Source organism: Prionailurus bengalensis, chromosome D1, assembly GCF_016509475.1.
Source record: "Prionailurus bengalensis isolate Pbe53 chromosome D1, Fcat_Pben_1.1_paternal_pri, whole genome shotgun sequence".
NCBI lineage: Eukaryota > Metazoa > Chordata > Mammalia > Carnivora > Felidae > Prionailurus > Prionailurus bengalensis.
The window spans coordinates 73,787,483-73,808,973 of NC_057346.1; the positions used below are offsets into that span (position 1 = coordinate 73,787,483).

At 38.1% G+C, this 21,491-nt stretch overlaps 1 protein-coding gene across 1 annotated transcript in view; it reads right to left on the reverse strand.

Moving 5' to 3' along the window:
• PIK3C2A (phosphatidylinositol-4-phosphate 3-kinase catalytic subunit type 2 alpha) overlaps positions 1 to 21,491 on the reverse strand; it is a 126,039-nt gene that overhangs the window by 95,671 nt on the left and 8,877 nt on the right. The window contains exon 2 of the mRNA XM_043582344.1: positions 1,727 to 2,850. Coding sequence (XP_043438279.1) covers positions 1,727 to 2,797 — 1,071 coding nt within the window. The 5' untranslated portion in view covers positions 2,798 to 2,850. The remainder of the gene's footprint in view (positions 1 to 1,726; positions 2,851 to 21,491) is intronic.

The window sequence follows — 21,491 nt, forward strand, 5'->3', positions numbered from 1 at the left end:
CCAATTAAGCACATGAAAAGATACTCATCATCATTAGTCATCAGGAAATGTAAATCAAAACCATAGTGATACTGTTTCACATCCATCAGGATGGCGATAATCCAGAAAATGGAAAATCACAAGTGTTGGCAAGGATATGGAGAAACTAGAACTCTCACACATTGCTGATAGGATGTAAAATGGTGCAGCCACTATGGGAAAGTTGAGTAGTGCCTCAGAAAGCTAAATATACAATTATCAGTTCTTTTTGGTATATTTCCCCCACCCCATCTTCTTTTTTGTTTTTGGTTTGTTTGTTTTTTTTTTTTTGGTGGATGACTCATGGCTTAGTTTCTCCATCTCCTTTTAAATACTTTAGCAAATGACTGTTATTTTGGTTTGTTTTTTTTTTTTAATGTTTATTTATTTTTGAGAGAACACAAGCAGGGGATGGACAGAGAGAGGGGGACAAAGGATCTGAGGCAGGCTCTGCATTGGGGAGAAAGCCCAATGTGGGGCTCGAACTCAAAGCATGAGATCATGACCTGAGCTAAAGTCAGACGCTCAACCGACTGAGCCATCCAAGTGCCCAATGACTGTTATTTTGTAAAAACAAAAAGAAAACCCTCAACAATATGACAGAGATATTAAGAGAAAATAATTTGATGTTATATTTAGGATATCAATTTAAAATATACAATTAACTTGTGATTTTTTAATTGAAAGTATTAAGAGATTATGTGACTAAATTTGTAAATACTGAAAAGCTTAAAATAACATATCCTTAGTGAACTGTAGTCAAAATCCACTTATAAAACATTCCATTAGTTAAGATTTTTCTCTTTTCTGATAATGTCATCCAAAAATCTCATCTGTGTTTCCAAGCCTTCTTACTACCTGCTTCTTTCTCCAAAATGGCTTTTAAAGTCGCAATTCAACATACACCCATTCAAAATCATGCAAAATTTGCTTCTCCTTCCCCAAAGGCTAGTTGATTCCCAGCACCTAAAGAGTAACTAAGTGCTTGTCTAATTAGCTGAATGATGTAATTCCCATTAAGGGGAGAATGAAACTTAAACATTCCCAAGACCCACAGATATTACAAGAGCAAAATAGAAACCTGCAATGATATACTGTATTTGGAAAGGAAAAATCTAAATCCTGCTGCCTCTCATCTGAGGGAAGACATCCTGTTCCAGCTACCCTTAACTAGTTTTTACAGATAGTAAGACAATATGAACTCAGCAACTATACCACATTTTTCATTTTAATCAATATAGGTGTGGAGAGAGTCCTTTAATGACTTTTATGGGGTTTCCTTCCTTTCCTTCCATTCACTTATGGTTAAAAACAAAATATATGGAAAACTTTCCATAATGGGGTTAAAAACCAAAATTACTGGTTTAACCTGGAAAATAAAAGATAATGAAGAGAAAGTAGGACCGTATATAATGAGAAGACATGAAGAGATAAAAATCATCTTAAATACCTATCAGTAACAGCCAGATCCTTGATTAGAGTTTAATTTATAATCCTAGAAAAAAATCTATTAATAGCAAGTAATTGTTCAACTGACCTAAACACATTTCATCCTTTACCGCACAATCTAAAATTCACAGCACATTTAGGAATAAAGAAAACAAAATTCAACATGAAAAAGATTTCTTTTACCTAATAAATTATGTACGCAAACATGAATTCTGTGTTATATTACTACATTTGAGAAGTTAGTAAGAAAAGACTATACCTGAGATATTTGGCCCTGGACTTTTGTAAACTGAGTTGTTCGAATATTTAAAGACAGGCTTCTTGTTACCGTTGCCCCAGAAAGAGATTTTCCATTCACCTTTCTTTCAAGGTGACAACTTGCTGGTGATCTCTCTTCAAGAAGAACAGCATCCCAAGGATCCTCTGCTAGTAAACCTGGAATATTTTTCTCTTCCTCGTGGTCTACCACTTCCACATTTTCCACCTTAGGTTTACTTAGAGGATCCAAGTCTAACCAGTCGAATTTACTTATATCTTCAGACTTTGGAGATACCTGTAAATTGTTGACTGTAGCTTTTGAATGTTTGATCTCCAAGTCAGTCCTCGCTTTTCCATTTTTTAAAAATTCTGATGTACTAGCTATTTTGTCAAACAGCTTTGCCATGTCAGGACTGACTACTGGATGATAGATAGGTAAGCTTCCTTGTGGATGAAAGGGTGTGGCAGGTGTCAAAGGATATGAAAAATATGGAGACTGTCCTGGAAAGCTTAAATATATAGGTTCTGTGGATGGAAAAGCAGGCATTCTTGGACTGAAGCCATTTTGGAATACAGTCTGTTTACTGCTGTAAGTTGACTGATAAATAGAAGGTAAAGTATATGTGGAAGGCCCTGATAACCTAGGTGGCCACTGTCCTCTCTGAATAGTAGGTCTAAGATAGACCTGTGCTGAAAACGAAGGGCTCAGAACAGGAGTAACTGGCAAGACAGGTGTTTTCCTAGTTTCGAAATTTTCATCAAGCAATAGTTTCTCAAGTTCAGCTTGCGTGAGCTTTTCTACATCAATATCTACTGCTCTTTTTTGGGTGTCAGATTCAGGAAACACCATGAGATCATAATCCTGTTTGTTATAAACTTGTGCTTTTTGTCTGGTGTTGCTTGATAACTCAAAGGCTTTCTGATTATCAGTCACTCCTCTATCCTTTTGCAGTTTTGCTAAAGCCTCTGCTTCCATCTGTAATGCTTCTTCTTTGTCCACTTCTTTTGTTCTTGTTGGTTCCAGATGTGATGAACATTGCTTAAATCCATTATTGTTGGATATCTGAGCCATGACCAAACCTCCCCTAATCTATTTTTTTCTTGTAGCTTCCAAAATAGCAAGACCTATACACAAAAATAAACATAACACTCAATTAGATTTTTTAAACACAAATTTATTTTGTTTGTAACCCACTCATATGACTTAGAATTTAAAGCCACTTACAAATAAACTATAAAATAAAATAAAATGAACAGTTGTGGGAAATCTGAGTGAAGGAACATTTTTAAAATATCTCAGGGACGCCTAGGTGGCTTAGTCAGTTAAGCGTCTGACTCTTGATTTCAGCTCAGGTTATGATCTCATAGTTGTGAGGTAGAGCCCCACATCATGCTCTGTGCTGGAAGTGCAGAGGCTGCTTGGGATTCTCAGTCTCCCCCTCTTTCTGCGCCTCTCCCACTCCCAATTGCTCTCTCTCAAAATAAATAAACTTAAAAAAATAAGATGTTCTTTGCTCTTTAAAAATAAATATCTTATATACTGCTGAGGTAAGGGATATGCTTAGACATATATAACTTTACCTCATTCCCTGACCTAACAGGAAAGCTAGCATGGTGGATGAACTCAAGAACCTTTCACTTCAGGTGTCACAATGGCTGCTGTTAACTAATGGCACTTTGGCAGGATTCTTGGCACAAAATGCCTTGTTAGTCACATACTTTCATGAGTTTGAACATGGTTTACTGTTACGCAAATAGCAAGTCGAAATGGTTTCAATCTTTGGCTATTTGTTAAATTGTTCATAAGCCAATTAGCAATAAAAGTATCCAATACCTAGTCAATAAAGTCAAGGAACTACTAACAAAACCTCATATAAGGGGCTCCTGGGTGGCTCAATTGGCTAAGCAACCAACTCTTGATTTTGGCTCAGGTCATGATCTCAACGTTTCTTGAGATCGAGTTCCACATCACGCTATGCACGGAGCCTGCTTGGGATTCTCTCTCTCCCTCTCTCTCTGCCCCGACCCTGCTCACGTGCATGTGCACTCTCACTCTCAAAATAAACATTTTTTTAAAAAGCATCATATGATGGGGCGCCTGGGTGGCGCAGTCGGTTAAGCCTCCGACTTCAGCCAGGTCACGATCTCGCGGTCCGTGAGTTCGAGCCCCGCGTCGGGCTCTGGGCTGATGGCTCGGAGCCTGGAGCCTGTTTCCGGTTCTGGGTCTCCCTCTCTCTCTGCCCCTCCCCCGTTCATGCTCTGTCTCTCTCTGTCCCAAAAATAAATAAAAAAAAAAAAAAAAAAAAAAGTTGAAAAAAAGCATCATATGAAAAATTGATTAAGGGTTTATAATCTAGAACAACTGACATAACAGATCAGAATAATGAAAGTGTTAAAGCTATAAAAAACTGCAGTACTCCATTTAAAGGTTAAATTTATGGCTGAATTTGTCACACAGTTTTGACCACGCATCTATCTGATTATCTGCAGTTAAATCATTAGCTATAATACTAGAGTGCCTGACTGGCTCAGTTGGTAGAGCATGCAACTCTTGATCTCGGGGTTGTGAGTTCAAGCCCTACATTGGGCAGAGTTCAATTTAAAAAAATTATAACACTAAAATTTCTCCTTTTTCAAATTGCTAAAATATTTACTCATAAACTAGAAAAACAGTTTATTAAACTTTCTCAATGATCAGCTTGTAAAAATTTAATCTTCTACTTAAGCACAAGTAAGATTAAAATTACCCTATGAAGCAAGATGACCAATTAAAGGGTTAGTTACCTACTGTGTAAAATAAGGCACATTTCTTGCTTCTAATCATTATAATTCAGGAGTTAATTCTGGGTTCTGGAGTCACATCAGCTTGATTCATGAAGCTGTAAGTGCTTGGGCAAGTCAAACTTTTCCACATGCCTTAGTTTACTTTTAAAATGAAAAAGTATTGGGGCGCCTGGGTGGCTCAGTCGGTTAAGCGGCCGACTTCGCTCAGGTCATGATCTCGCGGTCCGTGAGTTTGAGCCCCGCGTCGGGCACTGTGCTGACAGCTCGGAGCCTGGAGCCTGTTTCGGATTCTGTGTCTCCCTCTCTCTCTGCCCCTCCCCTGTTCATGCTCTGTCTCTCTCTGTCTCAAAAATAAATAAACGTTAAAAAAAATAAATAAATAAAATAAAATGAAAAAGTATCAAAAACGCTCAACATTAGTCATCATCAGGGAAATACAAATCAAAACTACAAGGAAATACCACCTCACACCTGTCAGAATGGCTAACATGAACAACTCAGGCAACAAGAGATGTTGGCAAATATGCGGAGAAGGAGGATCTCTTCTGCACTGTTGGTGGGAATGCAAACTGGTGCAGTCACTCTGGAAAACAATATGGAGGTTCCTCAAAAAATTAAAAATAGAACTACCCTACAACCCAGCAACTGCACTACTAGGCATTTATCCAAGGGATACAGGTATGCTGTTTCGAAGGGGCACATGCACCCCCATGTTTATAGCAGCACTATCGACAATAGCCAAAGTATGGAAAGAGCTCAAATGTCTATCGACAGATGAATGGATAAAGAAGATGTGGTATATACAATGGAGTATTATTCGGCAATCAAAAAGAATGAAATCTTGCCATTTGCAACTACATGGATGGAACTAGAGGGTATTAGGGTAAGCAAAATTAGAGAAAGACAAATACAGTATGACTTCACTCATATCAGGACTTTAAGACACAGAACAGATGAACACAGAGAAGGGAAGCACAAATAATATAAAAACAGGGGGGGGGCGGACAAAACAAAAGAGACTCTTAAATATGGAGAACAGAGGATTACTGGAGGGGTTGTGAGAGGGGGGATGGGCTAAATGGGTAAGGGGCACTAAGGAATCTACCCCTGAAATCATTGTTGCACTATATGCTAATTAACTTGGATGTAAATTTTAAAAATAAATAAATAATAAAATAAAATAAAATGAAAAAGTATCTAACTCTTAAATTATAAGGATTAAATGAAACAATGCAACTAAAAAGTGTTTATCACTGGCCTTAGGCAGAGGCATTAAATAAATGACATCTATTATTAATCTAATCTGATTCAAGATTTTAGTTTGACTACCTAGAAATGAGGAGAGCTCCTACTTACATCCTTTTTCTAGCACAGTGCTTGTCCATAGTATATGCGAAATAAAAGTTTAATGATAGAGGTAGGGAAACACCCCAAGTGAATTGAAACTAATGTAACACAAATGAGGGGCACCTGGATGGCTCAGTCAGTTAAGCATCCAACTTTGGCTCAGGTCATGATCTCGCAGTTTGGAGGTTGGAGCCCTGCATCAGGCTCTGTGCTAACAGCTCAGAGGCTGGAGCCTGCTTAAGATTCTGTGTTTTCCTCCCTCCCTGCCCCTCCCCCACTCGCACTCCTGTCCCTCTCTCTCTCTCTCTCTAAAAAAAAACATTAAAAAACATTTTTTTTAATGTAACACAAATGAAAATCCTAAATGTTGAGGTAATACTAAATAAAAAATTATTAGTGACGAGGACATCAAGATACTGAAGGAAGTCACTCTTTGCAATTCTTTTATACAACTATAGTTGAACTTCTGAGGCATTTCACTGAAAATCTTTTCAAATTTTTCCCTTCTGTGGTAGAATGCAAAACTAGGCACAATGTACACTTAAAATTTGTATACTTCATTGTCCGTAAACATTTCATGTTAAGAAAAAACTATGAACAAATAGACTCCTACTAAATATACATGAAGTACTTAGACGAAAGTATTGATGTCTACAATTTACTCTGAATATATACAAAAATAATATAAATTGAGTATCTGATAGATGGATAAATACGTGATAAAGCAAGTACAGGAAAATATTAATAATACAATCTAGTTGGTAGGCATATGGGTATTCACTCTGAAATCCTTTCAACTTGGCTACATGACTAAAAATTTTCACAAAATGTTAGATGAACAGTGAGAGGTACAAATTCCTCTGATTCCAGGATACACTCTTTATAAAGTCACTTTGCTTCTCCTCACATACAGAGGTGGGGCCTATTTCTCCACTTGATCTGAGCTGGCTCTGTGACTTGCTTTGACAGATACAATGTGAAAGAAGTGACACTGGGAGTTCTAAGTTCATAAGAGCCTAACTGCTTCAGCTCTTCCTGTTTTGAGTGCAGCCACTGCCCTGTGAATGCTCACAGACGATGAGAGAGCACAAGGAGAAAAAGGCCCAGCCAACAGTCATCACCAACCAAAGGAGTAAAGCCACCACCTTAAGACCACCCATCCACAGTTCAAATGACCAGTTACAATAATGACTGAAGGCAAGACCAGCAGAAGAAACCACCCAGCCCGAGTTCAAGCCAAATTGCTAACCCACAAAATCATTCTGGAATGGTTACATAGCAATAGATAACTGATCAACCTTTTCTCCTTACTTTTAGAAAGCAAGACTGTAGCCACTTACTAATTTAACAGCAAGTTTGTTTTAACTTCACAGCCACCACTACCCACCTTATTTCACGTGTCCTCAGAGAATGAAGTTCCCTTTTCCTGCCTAACTCTGACGCCTTCTACTTATATCGTAATTCTCACTGAATTCTCCTATTTATCAGTGATTGCCTTCTTTGCATTATTAATTTGCTTCTGCTCCTTTGCCATAAGAATGCTCAAGTTTTCTCCATACCGAGGTGGAAAAGAGTCTTAACATTCCTCTTTAGACTCCAATAGCTTCCATTTTAATTCTCTCCTTTCACTGCCAAACTTCTCAGATGAGTGACCTAGAAAGTCCTTTCTTATACTCATTCTGCCTTGGAAAAATCATACTTATCCTTCAGGGCCCAAATCAAATACAGCCACCTGTCTGAAGCTTTTCTTAAGTAGCTCCTATTAGAAACCATTTTTTTAGGGGCGCCTGGATGGCTCAGTCAGTTGAGCTCCTGACTTCGGCTCAGGTCATGATCTTGTGGTTTATAAGTTTGCCCACTTTGGGCTCACTGCTGTCAGCCTGTCAGTGGAAAGCCACTTTGGATCCTCTGTCCCCCTCTCTCTGCCCCTCCCCTCCTTGTACTCTCTCAAAAATAAACACTGAAAAAAAAAAAACTATTTTAGCTCAAATAAAAATTTTATTCATTTTTATAGACTATGCTGTTTTTGCCCCCTCAGTATCCTTTCTTCTAGTAGGCAGAAATCTGTATCTTCTTTTTTAGAACTTAGTCATCTCCCTTTTGTTCCATCTAGTTCAAATAGGGCTGGAACATCCTTACTCCCCCATCTCCCACTCCCAACCACACCAAAGGATCCAAGTCTGGCCAAATAGACTTAATCCCAAAACTTCTGAAACTATTTAGAAAGGAAGCCCATCACTGAAGTTGCTGAACTTATGGGATGTAAGCCTGGCACTGCTGTGGCCATCTTTGCCACCACTGAAGGAGATGCTGCCTGAGAATGGACCGAAGCCAGAAAAGAGCAGAGCTATGTATGATAAGTAAAATGAAACAGATTCTGAATATTACATTAAGTGTCTGGATCCAACCCTTGTCCAAGGCTAGTCTTTTCATTTATGTAAGCCAATAAATTCCTCTTTGCTTAAGCTGGTTTAACATTACTTTCTCCAGTAACAACTAAAAACTTAACACAGAATCTGTAATTTGTATGTCTACAAGGGCACCTGGGTGGCTCAGTCAGTTGAGCGACTGACTTCAGCTCAGGTCATGATCTCGTGGTCTGTGGGTTCGAGCCCCACATCAGGCTCTGTGCTGACAGCTCAGAGCCTGGAGCCTGCTTCGGATTCTGTGTCTCCCTCTCTCTCTGCCCCTCCCCCACTCATGCTCCATGTCTCTCTCTCTCTCTCTCTTTCTGTCAAAAATAAATAAACATTAAAAAAAATTTATGATTTGTATGTCTACCCAACAGACTAGAATAAGCTTAAGTGCAGAGACCTACTTTGTTTTCCTTTTCTTCTGCCCCACAACATTTAAAACCACCCTGCTTAATAAATACAGAGTTTAATTTAATGACCACATATTTTAAAGAATGGAATAAGAGCTATCAGTTTTGAAGATGAGATTTTGGATGGCACATGACTGGATATATGGTGGGAGAAATAAATCAAGTTTAACTGCCTATTACTGAACACCACAACACAGTCCATTTTTCACAAAATCGAATGGATTAGAATATTTTGCAAAGAGAAAACGATACTGACTTGCAATTCATTTTCCACAAGCAAATGCCTATTTATTTAAGTACTTTCCTAGCTACCATATTTGGTAATGATAGGACATTGTTCTGAAAGAGGAAATCTGGATTTTTTAAGTGAGTTTGAGATACAGTTTATTCAACAGAAAACACACTTACTCCAAGTATTTTAAATTAATGTTACCTCTTATTTACTAACAAAGGTATAAAATAAATAGCTTGAAAAATATTTTAACAGTAAATGTGGTATTTTTCATATCAATTCATTTACTTGCTCTATCCCTAGTATCAACCCAAAGCAGCACATGCTAAACTAAATTCAAGTCTAAGCAGTAAAAGTGAACTGTTAACAGCTGAATTACCATATTTTAGCTTTCCAAAAAATTATCATGCATGTACACTCAAATGGTAATAAAGGATTTGAAAGACTGTCCAAAAGTAACCCAGTGCTTCAGCTATTTTTCTGAGGCTGCTACACTGACATGCTCCATTAATTTTTTAAAATCAAAACTTCATTTGATGACAAACATTTATCAGGAAACAACTTTTCCACATGCTAATTCAAAATACAAACTTTAATGCTAATGTTCTCCTAATTCAAGCTGGAAAAGACAATATAACTAGTTTTTGAATGATGATTGTATACCATCTGCCAAAAATTTTCCAACATAGAGTAATCCAGTGATGATCACAAGGCTGTAGCTACTTTAAATTGTTCAAAAGAGGGCAATTAAACTATTCAGTTAAACTTTGGGATACCATTTGCAGATCCAAAAGAATTAATTTAAAAGCTCTTGGCTTCTTCTGTGGTAGACATTCATTTACAATTTAAATTTAAATCTCAGAAAAAAATAAAACCAGTCCTCCTACCCATCTAAATGCTTTCTGATCTTAAAATTCAAGATACATAAGAAAACAGAGAAACAATGATTTGAGTTCAACCATGCAAATATTTCTCCACTAAAATGAAAGTGAATCTCAAAGAAAAATAAATTATGGTACCCAACTGAATACTGTGCTACCATTAAAAATAATAATGTCAACACTGCAATAACCATGGAAAATATTTGTTAAAACTGTGGCAAGTATCTACATATCTATACATACCTACAGATAGAAATATGTAGATACTTGCTGCCAAACACTGCTAAAAGCAATATATTAACTAATTTAATCTTCACAAATTATATTAAGTAGCTACTATTATCCCTACATACAAATGAAAAACTTTCATACAAATTATATAAATCTGCCCAAGTTCACAGTAGCTAGCAAGTGATGAGATCAGGACTCAAATCCAGGCAGTGCTAATTCACTACAATATATTTTTATGTTAATAGTTATCTGAAATAAGTGTCTAAACATACCTTATCTATTATAAATACCAACTTCTTCCTCAAGGCTATGGTTATTTCTCTCTGCATTAATAAATAGATTTTACTGTTTTGTTTAATTCTATCATGAAGTGATTAATACTGCTATTTAATAATGTGCCATTTTATTAATTTATTCTCACCACATGACTAGCAAACTTATTTCACTGAGGTTATGAATTCACTCTCAGACTTCTACTGTAGTTGTTGAATGAATGCCTCAAAGACTGGGAAACGTAAGACACCATTGTCTTTATCAAAAAGAAGCTCAAATTCTGCAACAAACAAAAAACCAGACTAAAAGGGCTTTTTTTTTTTTTTTTTTAAGTTTATTTATTTTTGAGTGGGGGGAGCTGGGTGGGGGCAAACAGAAACAGAGACACAGCATCGGAAGCAGGCTCCAGGCTCTGAGCTGTCAGCACAGAGCCTGACACAGGGCCCGAACTCATGAACCACAAGACCATGACCTGAGCTGAAGTTGGACGCTTAACTGACTGAGCCACCCAGGTGTCCCTAAAAGGGCTTATTTATTAATAATTCAACTAAAACTGAAAAATCACATGGCTGAGTTCAGAATAAACAAGCGGTGGCAGAAAAAATTATTTTGGAAACTGGGAGTAGGAGATGGCAACAGAAAACTAAAAATAGAAGAGGAGGGGTGCTTGACTGGCTCAGTCGGTGGAGCATACAACTAACTCTTGATCTCAGGATTGTTAGTTCAAGTCCCACATTGGGTGTAGAGATTACTTAAAAAAGTAAAAATCTTAAATAAAATTTAAAAAAAAATAAAAATAGGAGAGGAGCTTCATCTCTTCTAAAAGGAAAAACCCCAGTAGACAAGATAACATTCTCCTATCTCTGTGATTCACGGAGGGAAAAAATTAATCTAACAAAAATAACCAAGCACTTTGGTATTAGGCACTATACAACTTTGTTAAAAAGAGAAAATGTAGGAATGTCCAGGTGTTGGGTGAGATTAGGGTAGAGCAGCACAGCACTATTCCACAGGAGTGGAATGCAAGCCACATACTGAATTAAAAAATTTTTACAACTACATTAATGAAAAGAAACAGATGAAATTATTAATAATATATTTAATCCAATTATCCAAAATACTGTCATTTCAATAAGTAACCAATTATAAACATATGAATGGGACATTTTACAATCTTTTCTCATACTAAGTCTTCAAAATGTGGTATATATTTTATTTCAGATTACACATTTCAACTTAGACTAGCCATATTTCAAGTGCTCAAAAGCCAAAGGTGGCTATTAGACAACTTAAGGCTACAATTTATAAGGAAAGGAACAAAAAGCAAGGTGAACAAGCATCACTAATTTCTGGATAAGAAAAAATTTACCTTCCCAAAAGTCATCCCTTCCCTCAAGTCAATAAAAGATCTCCAATGCCTATTACTTAATTTTCAGGGGAAGAAAAATTTTAAGTCCCATAGATAACATACAGCCTTTTCATTAAGGTCTATCTTATCATTTTTGGTAAATTTTGTATTTTTAAAGTATATAATTTCTAACAGTTCTACAATTAGCAAATTGTTAACAATTCATAGATAAATGTGTTTACAATCAACCAAATAGGATTACAAAATTACAAAAAGATTAACTATTTAACTGTTTAAAAAAAAGAATCAAAACCAAAATAACTCGTGGAATTCCTAGTTAACCTCAGCAAAAAGAAGGCCACCCTAACAGGATTTAAAGCCATGAGAATATTTAAATACATATTCATGGATGGTTCAGTAGGTTAAGCTTATGGCTCTTTATTTTAGCTCAGGTCATGATCTCACAGTTAATGACTTCTTGGGGCACCTGGGTTACTCAGTAGGTTAAGCTTCTGGCTCTTGATTTTGGCTCAGGTCATGACCTCACAGAGTTCATGAGATCAAGCCCCTCGGTGGGCTCTACACTGACAGCCACAGCCTGCTTGGGATTCTCTTTCCTCTCTCATGCAGAAGTGTGTTCTCTCTCTCTCTCTCTCAAAATAAATAAATAAATAAATATGTTAAACAAAAATAAGGGCGCCTGGGGGACTCGGTTAAGCATCCACCTCTTGATATCGGCTCAGGTCATGAGAGGAGATCAGCCCCACATCTGCACTGTCAGCACAGGGCCTGCTTGGGATTCTCTTGCTCTTGCTCTCTATCTCTCTGTCCTTCTGTCCCTCTCCCCTGCTTGCGCTCTAAAATAAAACAATAATTTTTGACAAGGTGATTCTAAAATTTATTCAGTAACCAAAAGGGCCAAAATAGCCAAAAACCTCTTGAAAAAGAACAAGGTGTGAGGATTTGCTCTACCCAATAAAGATTAATTATAAAGCTAATTTTATTTAAGATAGTATGGTATTTATGCAGGAAGAGATAAATTTAATAAAGAACAAGCTAAGAGGTCAAAAACAGAAACACAACTACAAAGACACCCGATTCAACACAAGTAGCATATCAGAGCACAGGGAAAGAACTGTCTTTTTAATAAATTAAGCCAGAACAAATGGAGGGGAAATGAAATGGGACTCCTACTTCACTCCTTAAGCAAAATTCAACTGGAGACAAACCAAACGTCTGTGAAAGGAAGAACTATAAAGCTTTAGAATCAGAGAATGGAAAAATTTCTTAAACAAGACAGAAAGCACTAACCGTAAGAGAAAAATAATTTGACTATAGTAAAATCCAGAACTTTTATCAAAAGACACCAAAGAGAATGATAAAAACAAGCCACAAAAAAGGAGATATTTTTAATATATAACCAAAGGACTCAAATCCTAGATAAGTAACTTCAACAAATTAAAAAGAAAGATAAATCATAAGAACGTCCAAAGAACATTGCCCACAATAGTCCCAAATAGGAACTAACCTGGAAGTGGTAATTAACTCAACCTTCAGTTCCTCTCTCATCTCCAGAGGTCAGGGGATAAGGCTAAAAGTTCTAGTCCTCTAAAATGCCTCAGTCTTTCTGGTGACCAGCCCCACCCTGAAACTATGTAGGGATCCCAGACACTATTTATCTCATCAGCATACAAAAGAAAAAAGAGAGATTCCAAGGTCTTTAGGAGTTACATGACAAGAACCAAGCACAAAGACCTAATATTTTTCATTATATCACAGTTCATGCAATGGAATTCTATACACTAATGCCAATGAACTAGCGCTATAAGAAAAAAATGAATAAAACTTAGAAACATGATAAGCAAAGACAGACACAAAAATACATACAATGATTCCATTTATATAAAGTTCAAAAACATGAGAAACTATATTGTTTAAGAATGCTTACATAACGGTAAAACCAAGAAAAGGAAAGGATTCTCAAAGTTAGGACAGTGGTTACTCAAAGAAGGGATGACCAAGGATAAGTACACTGGGGACTTTTGGAACATAAGCAATGTTCTAGTTCATAACTTAGACAGTGGTTACACATAGAAGGGATGGCCAAGGATAAGTACACTGGGGACTTTAGGAACATAAGCAATGTTCTAGTTCATAACCTATCGACTAGTTACACAAGTGTTTGTTTTACAAGTATTTGTTAGATAATCATATATGCTTTATGCACTTAAAATTATTTGTTAATCATAGATGATAAATTTATTCACTGTTCTGTGGGTTACTTCATAATAAAAAAGAATCTACTCCCTACATATTTTAAATTTGAATATTTAAAATATTTTCATATCTATATTATACATGGTATGTGAAAACACCACCTACAATAGCATGTGGGGTTTTTTTTAACTCACATGTGGCAAACTATATGAATACAAAAGCTCAATTTTTTAGTAATGGCATAAAAAATACAAATAAGAACAATACTTTTCATTTTTTAATGTATAGGCTAAAATAAGGACCCTGCCCTTATATATTAAGGGATATGGGAAAAGGGTAAAACTGCAAAAGAAAACAAAACAAATTATGGTTTCTCAAATTTTCACTATCTGTGAATCATTTAATGGAATCGCATATAACATGATTTATGTAAAAAAATTCAGTCTTTAAAAATACAAAACATTTAAAAATAGAAAGATATTCCTATCAGTGAGAGATAATTGCACACTCACCACTGTATGTTATATCCAGCAAATTTATTTATTTGAACTGAATTAGAAAATCCTAATTCAATTATAGCTTGACAGGAAGGCAGCAATGTTTGGTGGTAATTCTATCAGATAGTTATGGATATATACATAAAATCTTGTGGATTACTGAAACAGCTCCCCAGTCTGTTTCTGCCACCACTCCACCCTCCACCTTCAGACTACTCTCAACACAGCAGCCAGAGAGATACTGAAAAACTTCGATCTTCTTACCTTTCCACTCAGAGCTTTCAATAACTCCTATCTCACTCAGAAAAGCAGTAAAATCTTTACAACAGTCCACCAGGCACTCTAATATCTGGTCCCCCTATTACTTTTCCCCTATAACTCTCTTGTCTGAGACTGTCCAAGTGGCCTCCTTGTTGTTCCTCAAATACAGTATACATCTCATTCAGAGTCTTTGCTCTTCAGTTCCCTCTGGACTGCTCTTCCCCTGGAGAGCTGAGTGGCATACTCTCTCACCTTCAAGTCTTCATTAAGAAGGTAACATTTGAGTAAAGTTCTCCCTGATAATGTAGTTAAAACTGCAACTTTCTCTAACCCCATTGCCTATGCACTTTACTTTCTCCTTAGCATTTAAGTACCATCCAATGTACTATAGATTTTACTTGTGTATTTCATGGTCTTTCCCCTCTAGCCTATAAATTTCATGAAGCTGGGATTTACCTCTTAGGCTCACTCCTATATCTCTAGCACCCAGAACAATCCTTGAACAAGCAAGCTTTCATTCAAATGTTTGTTAAACAAATAAATGAAATTAAATCTAATATGGACCAGATTAGGAAGCAATTCTTTTTTTTTTTTTTTTTTTACATTTATTTATTTTTGAGACAGAGAGGGACACAGCATGAACGGGGGAGGGTCAGAGAGAGAGGGAGACACAGAATCTGAAACAGGCTCCAGGCTCTGAGCTGTCAGCACAGAGCCTGATGCGGGGCTCGAACTCATGGACCGTGAGATCATGACCTGAGCCGAAGTCGGTCGCCCAACCGACTGAGCCACCCAGGCGCCCCAGGAAGCAATTCTTCATTGTAGAGTGACTTGGGTACTCTGTAAGATACTTAAAAGTACATACAAATATCCTACTCAAAATGAGTATTTGAACCCACGAGATACCAGATTTGTAATCCATTCTTGTTGCACTCATTTTCATTTAAAGTATATGGAAGTCATCTTAAATGTGTCAAATTATAAACCATTAATTTCTTTCTCTGAGGGAATAAAACTATGTGTTACTCTCAGAATTGTTCCTCAGAACCACATGGTCGTTTTTAGTCAGACCAAAACACATTACTATTTTGAAGTACTTGTGGAAAATATAGTTCATGTCTGCTTGTTGATTAGAAATATGGGCCTTGGTGGGAATGCAAGCTGGTGCAGCCACTCTGGAAATAGTATGGAGGTTCCTCAAAAAATTAAAAATAGAACTACCCTATGACCCAGCAACCGCACTACTAGGCATTTATCCAAAGGATACAGGTGTGCTGTTTCGAAGGGACACATGCACCCCCATGTTTATAGCAGCACTATCAACAATAGCCAAAGTATGGAAAGAGCCCAAATGTCCATCAATGGACGAATGGATAAAGAAGATGTGGTATATATATATATGTATACACACACACACACACACACACACACACACACACACACACACAATGGAGTATTACTTGGCAATCAAAAAGAATGAAATCCTGCCATTTGCAACTACATGGATGGAACTGGAGGGTATTATGCTAAGTGAAATTAGAGAAAGACAAAAATCATATGACTTCACTCATATGAGGACTTTAAGAGACAAAACAGATGAACCGAAGGGAAGGGAAACAAAAATAATATAAAAACAAGGAGGGGGACAAAACAGAAGAGACTCCTAAATATGGAGAACAAACTGAGGGTTACTGGAGGGGTTCTGGGAGGGGGGATGGGCTAAATGGGTAAGGGGCACTGAGGAATCTACTCCTGAAATCATTGTTGCACTATATGCTAACTAATTTGGATGTAAATTAAAAAAAATAAAACATAAAACAAGTTAAAAAAAAATACAGGCCTTGGGCTCAACAGAATAATTTCGCTGGAGATGAATCTTGAGGCATTAATTACCTATATAAAACTGAAGATCTGAAGTCATGAAAGTAGAGATTACCCTGGGAGAATGTGTAAAGTGAAGAAAGAAAAGACAAGGAGGAAATCATAAGGGCCTCTAATACTTAAGCAGGAAACAAAAGGTCAGAGGAAAATAACAGGTGTGAAGACTGGTTATCAGAGAAACAAAGGAATTCAGTGTCCTAAGAAATATGTGGTGAGTAATGTCAAAAACTCCAGAGAGGTGACACAAGATAAGGGCTGAAAAAGAAAAACACTTTAAATCTAAAAGCTCATTTGTGATTATTTTAATAAGTTTTATTGACATAATTAACATATAAAATTCACCCATTTAAAGCATATGTCAATTGTGTTTATATAATCGGAACTACGCAACCATTGCCACTACCAAATTGCAGAACATTTTCGTCACCCCCAAAGAAACCCTTTATCCATTAGCAGTCACTCCTCATTTCCCCTTTCCATTAGAGATTTTTCAGAGAACACTTCAGAGAAGTTGAAAACTGAAAAAGTAAAGAATTACAAGTAACAAAGGTCTATTATTCTTTCAATTCTTTGACAGCAAAGGGAACTAGGAGAGACAGGAGGAGATATCAGGAATGGCTGTTTAAAATGGTTAAGGCCTTCAACATATGGTAGGTGAAAGACAAGACTTCAGGGGACAAAGAGTAAAAGGCACAGAAGACAAGAGATACACACTAGCTTACATACTGAGTATAGTTGAATATGAATCAGAAGCATAGATTAAGGGTCTGACTTGAAAAGAAGAGACATCAGTCAATAAAAACGGAAGACTGGGGAGGGCCAATGGTGGAAAGCAGATTTTTTTTTTTTTTAATTTTTTTTAGTGTTTATTTATTTTTGAGACAGAGACAGAGCATGAATGGGGGAGGGTCAGAGAGAGGGAGACACAGAATCTGAAACAGGCTCCAGGCTCTGAGCTGTCAGCACAGAGCCCGATGCGGGGCTTGAACTCACTGACTGCAAGATCATGACCTGAGCCGAAGTCGGCGGCTTAACCGACTGAGCCACCCAGGCGCCCCAGATTTTTACTATCTAAACTTGATAGAGTTCGGGGTGCCTGGGTGGCTCAGTCTAAGGTTAGGCATCCGACTTCAGCTCAGGTCTTGATCTCACAGTTTGTGACTTCAAGCCTCACGTCCGGCTCTATGCTGACAGCTTGGAGCCTGGAGCCTGCTTCGGATTCTATGTCTCCCCTTCTCTCTGCCCCTCCCATGCTCATGCTCTGTCTCTCTCGGTTTCTCAATAGTAAATAAACATTAAAAAAAAAAAAGTTTTTTTAAATAAATAAACTTGGCAGAGTTTTAAATATTTCATCATTTGTAAGCTTTATTATTTATTTTTTTTAAATATGAAATTTATTGTCAAATTGGTTTCCATACAACACCCAGTGCTCATCACAACAGGTGCCCTCTTCAGTGCCCATCACCCACTTTCCCCTCCCTCCCACCCCTCATCAACCCTCAGTTTATTCTCAGTTTTTAAGAGTCTCTTATGGTTTGGCTCCCTCCCTCTCTAACTTTTTTTTTTTCCTTCCCCTCCCCCATGGGTTCCTGTTAAGTTTCTCAGGATCCACATATGAGTGAAAACATATGGTGTCTGGTTTTCTCTGCCTGACTTATTTCACTTAGCATAACACTCTCTAGTTCCATCCACATTGCTACAAAAGGCCATATTTCATTCTTTCTCCTTGCCAAGTAGTATTCCATTGTGTACATAAACCACAATTTCTTTACCCACTCATCAGTTGATGGACATTTAGGCTCTTTCCCTAATTTGGCTATTGTTGAGAGTGCTGCTATAAACATTGGGGTACAAGTGCCCCTATGCATCAATACTCCTGTATCCCTTGGGTAAATTCCTAGCAGTGCTATTGCTGGTCATAGGGTAGGTCTATTTTTAATTTTTTGAGGAACCTCCACACTGTTTTCCAGAGTGGCTGCACCGGTTTGCATTCCCATAAGCTTTACTATTCTAAAACAAAGGTAATGAATATGAAACAAAGGGATTTTCCTGTTATTAGGATATACAAAGTGACAAGAGACTGTCTCACTTCAACAATGAAAAGCACGGTAAAAAAGCTAAAAAAAAGAAAATACTTTTAAGAGACATCAGAGAGCAGAACACACACACAAAAACTCTAATGAATTAAATTCCAGAAAGTGATAAACCTCTCATGAAGAGGCCGGTCCACTGTTACTCAAATCCCTGGCACAGAAGAGCAGGAAGAATGCATTGTAGACAGGGATGAGAAACTCATTAGACTTTTAACAAACACTTTCAATAGCCACGTGTAGGCTACCATGACAGATTAGAATTCTGAGGCATGGCAGAGGTAAGTCTGAATGGTCTAAAGCCCTAAGAATTACAAGGAGTCCCAGGCATGGAACAAGTCTGTACCTACCCATCAACTCTTTCCCTTGGGTCTTCATTAAATGCATAGGTAGCACACTGAAACCTGGGACAGGGCAGAAGAGCTAAGGGATCCCCCTTAAAGTATGTGGGCCTCCCTGAAGTATAAGGCAGCCACCCTCCAAAGGAGGGCTGGGCAGGTGAACAGGGAGAAATCCACCTGAGGCACTCCAAGTTTTCGGCTACCCAATGGCTGGGGATGGGGCAGAAGAGCTGAGAAAAAGCCCTCCAAAGCATTCCAGGCCTTTATGTAAGACAGGTGCCCTCCAGAGAGGCTGGAGTAAGGGCAGCAAGGCAGAGAGATCTCCTGAGACACCAAAAACCAAGAAAGAACAAAGTAGAGAACAAAGAGACTTCCTGACAACCTAAAAAGCTAGCAGCTAGGCTGAAAAAAATCTTTGGAATCGAGTCAGTGTTCAGATCCTAAATCCTTCTAAAGAGAAAGCCATTATTGCTCCCCAAGGTACTGCAACCCAATAGTGAACTGAATCAAATTAAAGTTGAAATAAAGCACAGACCCATCTTACTTAAAAATCAGACTTTCTCAATTTAGTGGCCTGACAGAATAAGGGGCATTTAAGTTGTCTAATATAAAATCAAAGATTAGGAGACAAAGATGAAAATGTGATCCATTGTCAAGGAAACAGTCAAAATAAACAGACACAGAGATCGCCCAAATGTTGGAATTATCAAACAGAAACTCTACAATAGTTAGGATGAGGGGTGCCTGGGTGGCTCAGTCGGTTAAGTGTCCAACTCTTGATCTTGGCTCAGGTCATGATCTCATGGTTTCTGAGTTTGAGCCCCACACTGGGCTCTGTGCTGACAGTGCAGAACCTGCTTGGGATTCTCTCTCTCCCCTTTCTCTCTCTGTCCCTACCCAGCTTGTGCTCTCTCTCTCTCTCTCTCTCAAAATAAATAAACATAAAAAAATTAAAATAATTAGGATGCAGACGCTAAATGATCTAGCAGAAAAAGGAGATGCATATACGGGGTGATGGCGGTTTCAGCAGAATGATACAAATTACAAAAAAGAATCAAATACGAGAAAAATATATCAGAAATGAAGAATTAATTAACGGACTGAACAGCATTAGAAAAGATGGTTAAACTTGAAGACAAATCAGAAGAAAACATCCAGAGAAAAAAAATAGGGGAGAGAGGTAAAATACCATGCCTGTAGGACAATTTCAAATGGTCTAACATTTATGGGACTTGGAGTCCCAAGAGAAGATAGAAGAGCATGAAACAGAACAAATATTTGAAGAGAAAATAGCCAAGAACTTTCTGCAAATGAAGAAAGACCTCAACCAAGCAAACCTAAGAAGTTTATTGAAGCCCAAGTGAGATAAAAATACACTACAGGGGTCCCTGGGTGGCTCAGTAGGTTAAGTGTCTGACTCTTGATCTTGGCTCAGGCCATGATCTCACAGTTCATGAGACAGCACAGAGCCTGCTTAGGATTCTCTCTCTCCCTCTCTCTATGTTCCTCCCCCAGGCCCACACACACTCTCAAAATAAACTTTTTTTTAATTTAAATTTAATTAACATACAGTGTGGTCTTGGCTTCAGAGATAGAACCCAGTGATTCATCACTTACGTATCCCAGTGTTCATCCTAAAAAGTGCCCTCTTGGGGAGCCTGGGTGGCGCAGTCGGTTGAGCGTCCGACTTCAGCCAGGTCACGATCTCGTGGTCCGGGAGTTCGAGCCCCGCATCGGGCTCTGGGCTGATGGCTCAGAAACTGGAGCCTGTTTCCGATTCTGTGTCTCCCTCTCTCTCTGCCCCTCCCCTGTTCATGCTCTCTCTCTGTCCCAAAAATAAATAAAAACGTTGAAAAAAAAAAAATCTAAAAAGTGCCCTCTTTAATGTCCATCACCCATTTAACCCATCCCCCACCCACCTCCCCTCCAGCAACCCTCAGTTTGTTCTCCATATTTAAGAGGTTTTTTTTTTTTTTGAGAAAGAGGGCACAAGTGAGTGAGGGGCAGAGAGAGAGAAGCAGGGCTCAAGCTCACCTGGAATGGGGCTCAAACTTAAGAACCGTGAGATCATGACCTGAGCCGAAGTCAGATGCTTAACCAACTGAGCCACCCAGGTGTCCCCTCCCCACCTCAAAAAAGAGTCTCTTATGGTTTGCTTCCTTCACAGTTTTTATCTTATTTTTCCTTCCCTTCCCCTATGTTAATCTGTTGTGTTTCTCAAATTCCACTGGTGAAATCGTTTGATATTTGTCTGACTTAAAATAAATTTTAAAAAATATATATACTAGAGAATGAACCTAATGGGATCACAGAGTAATGTAGGTTAAATGACTACCTGGAAAGAAGTGGCTTCAGTTCCTATTAATATTCGCAGAGTTAGGGGCGCCTGGGTGGCGCAGTCGGTTAAGCGTCCGACTTCAGCCAGGTCACGATCTCGCGGTCCGTGAGTTCGAGCCCCGCGTCGGGCTCTGGGCTGATGGCTCAGAGCCTGGAGCCTGCTTCCGATTCTGTGTCTCCCTCTCTCTCTGCCCCTCCCCCGTTCATGCTCTGTCTCTCTCT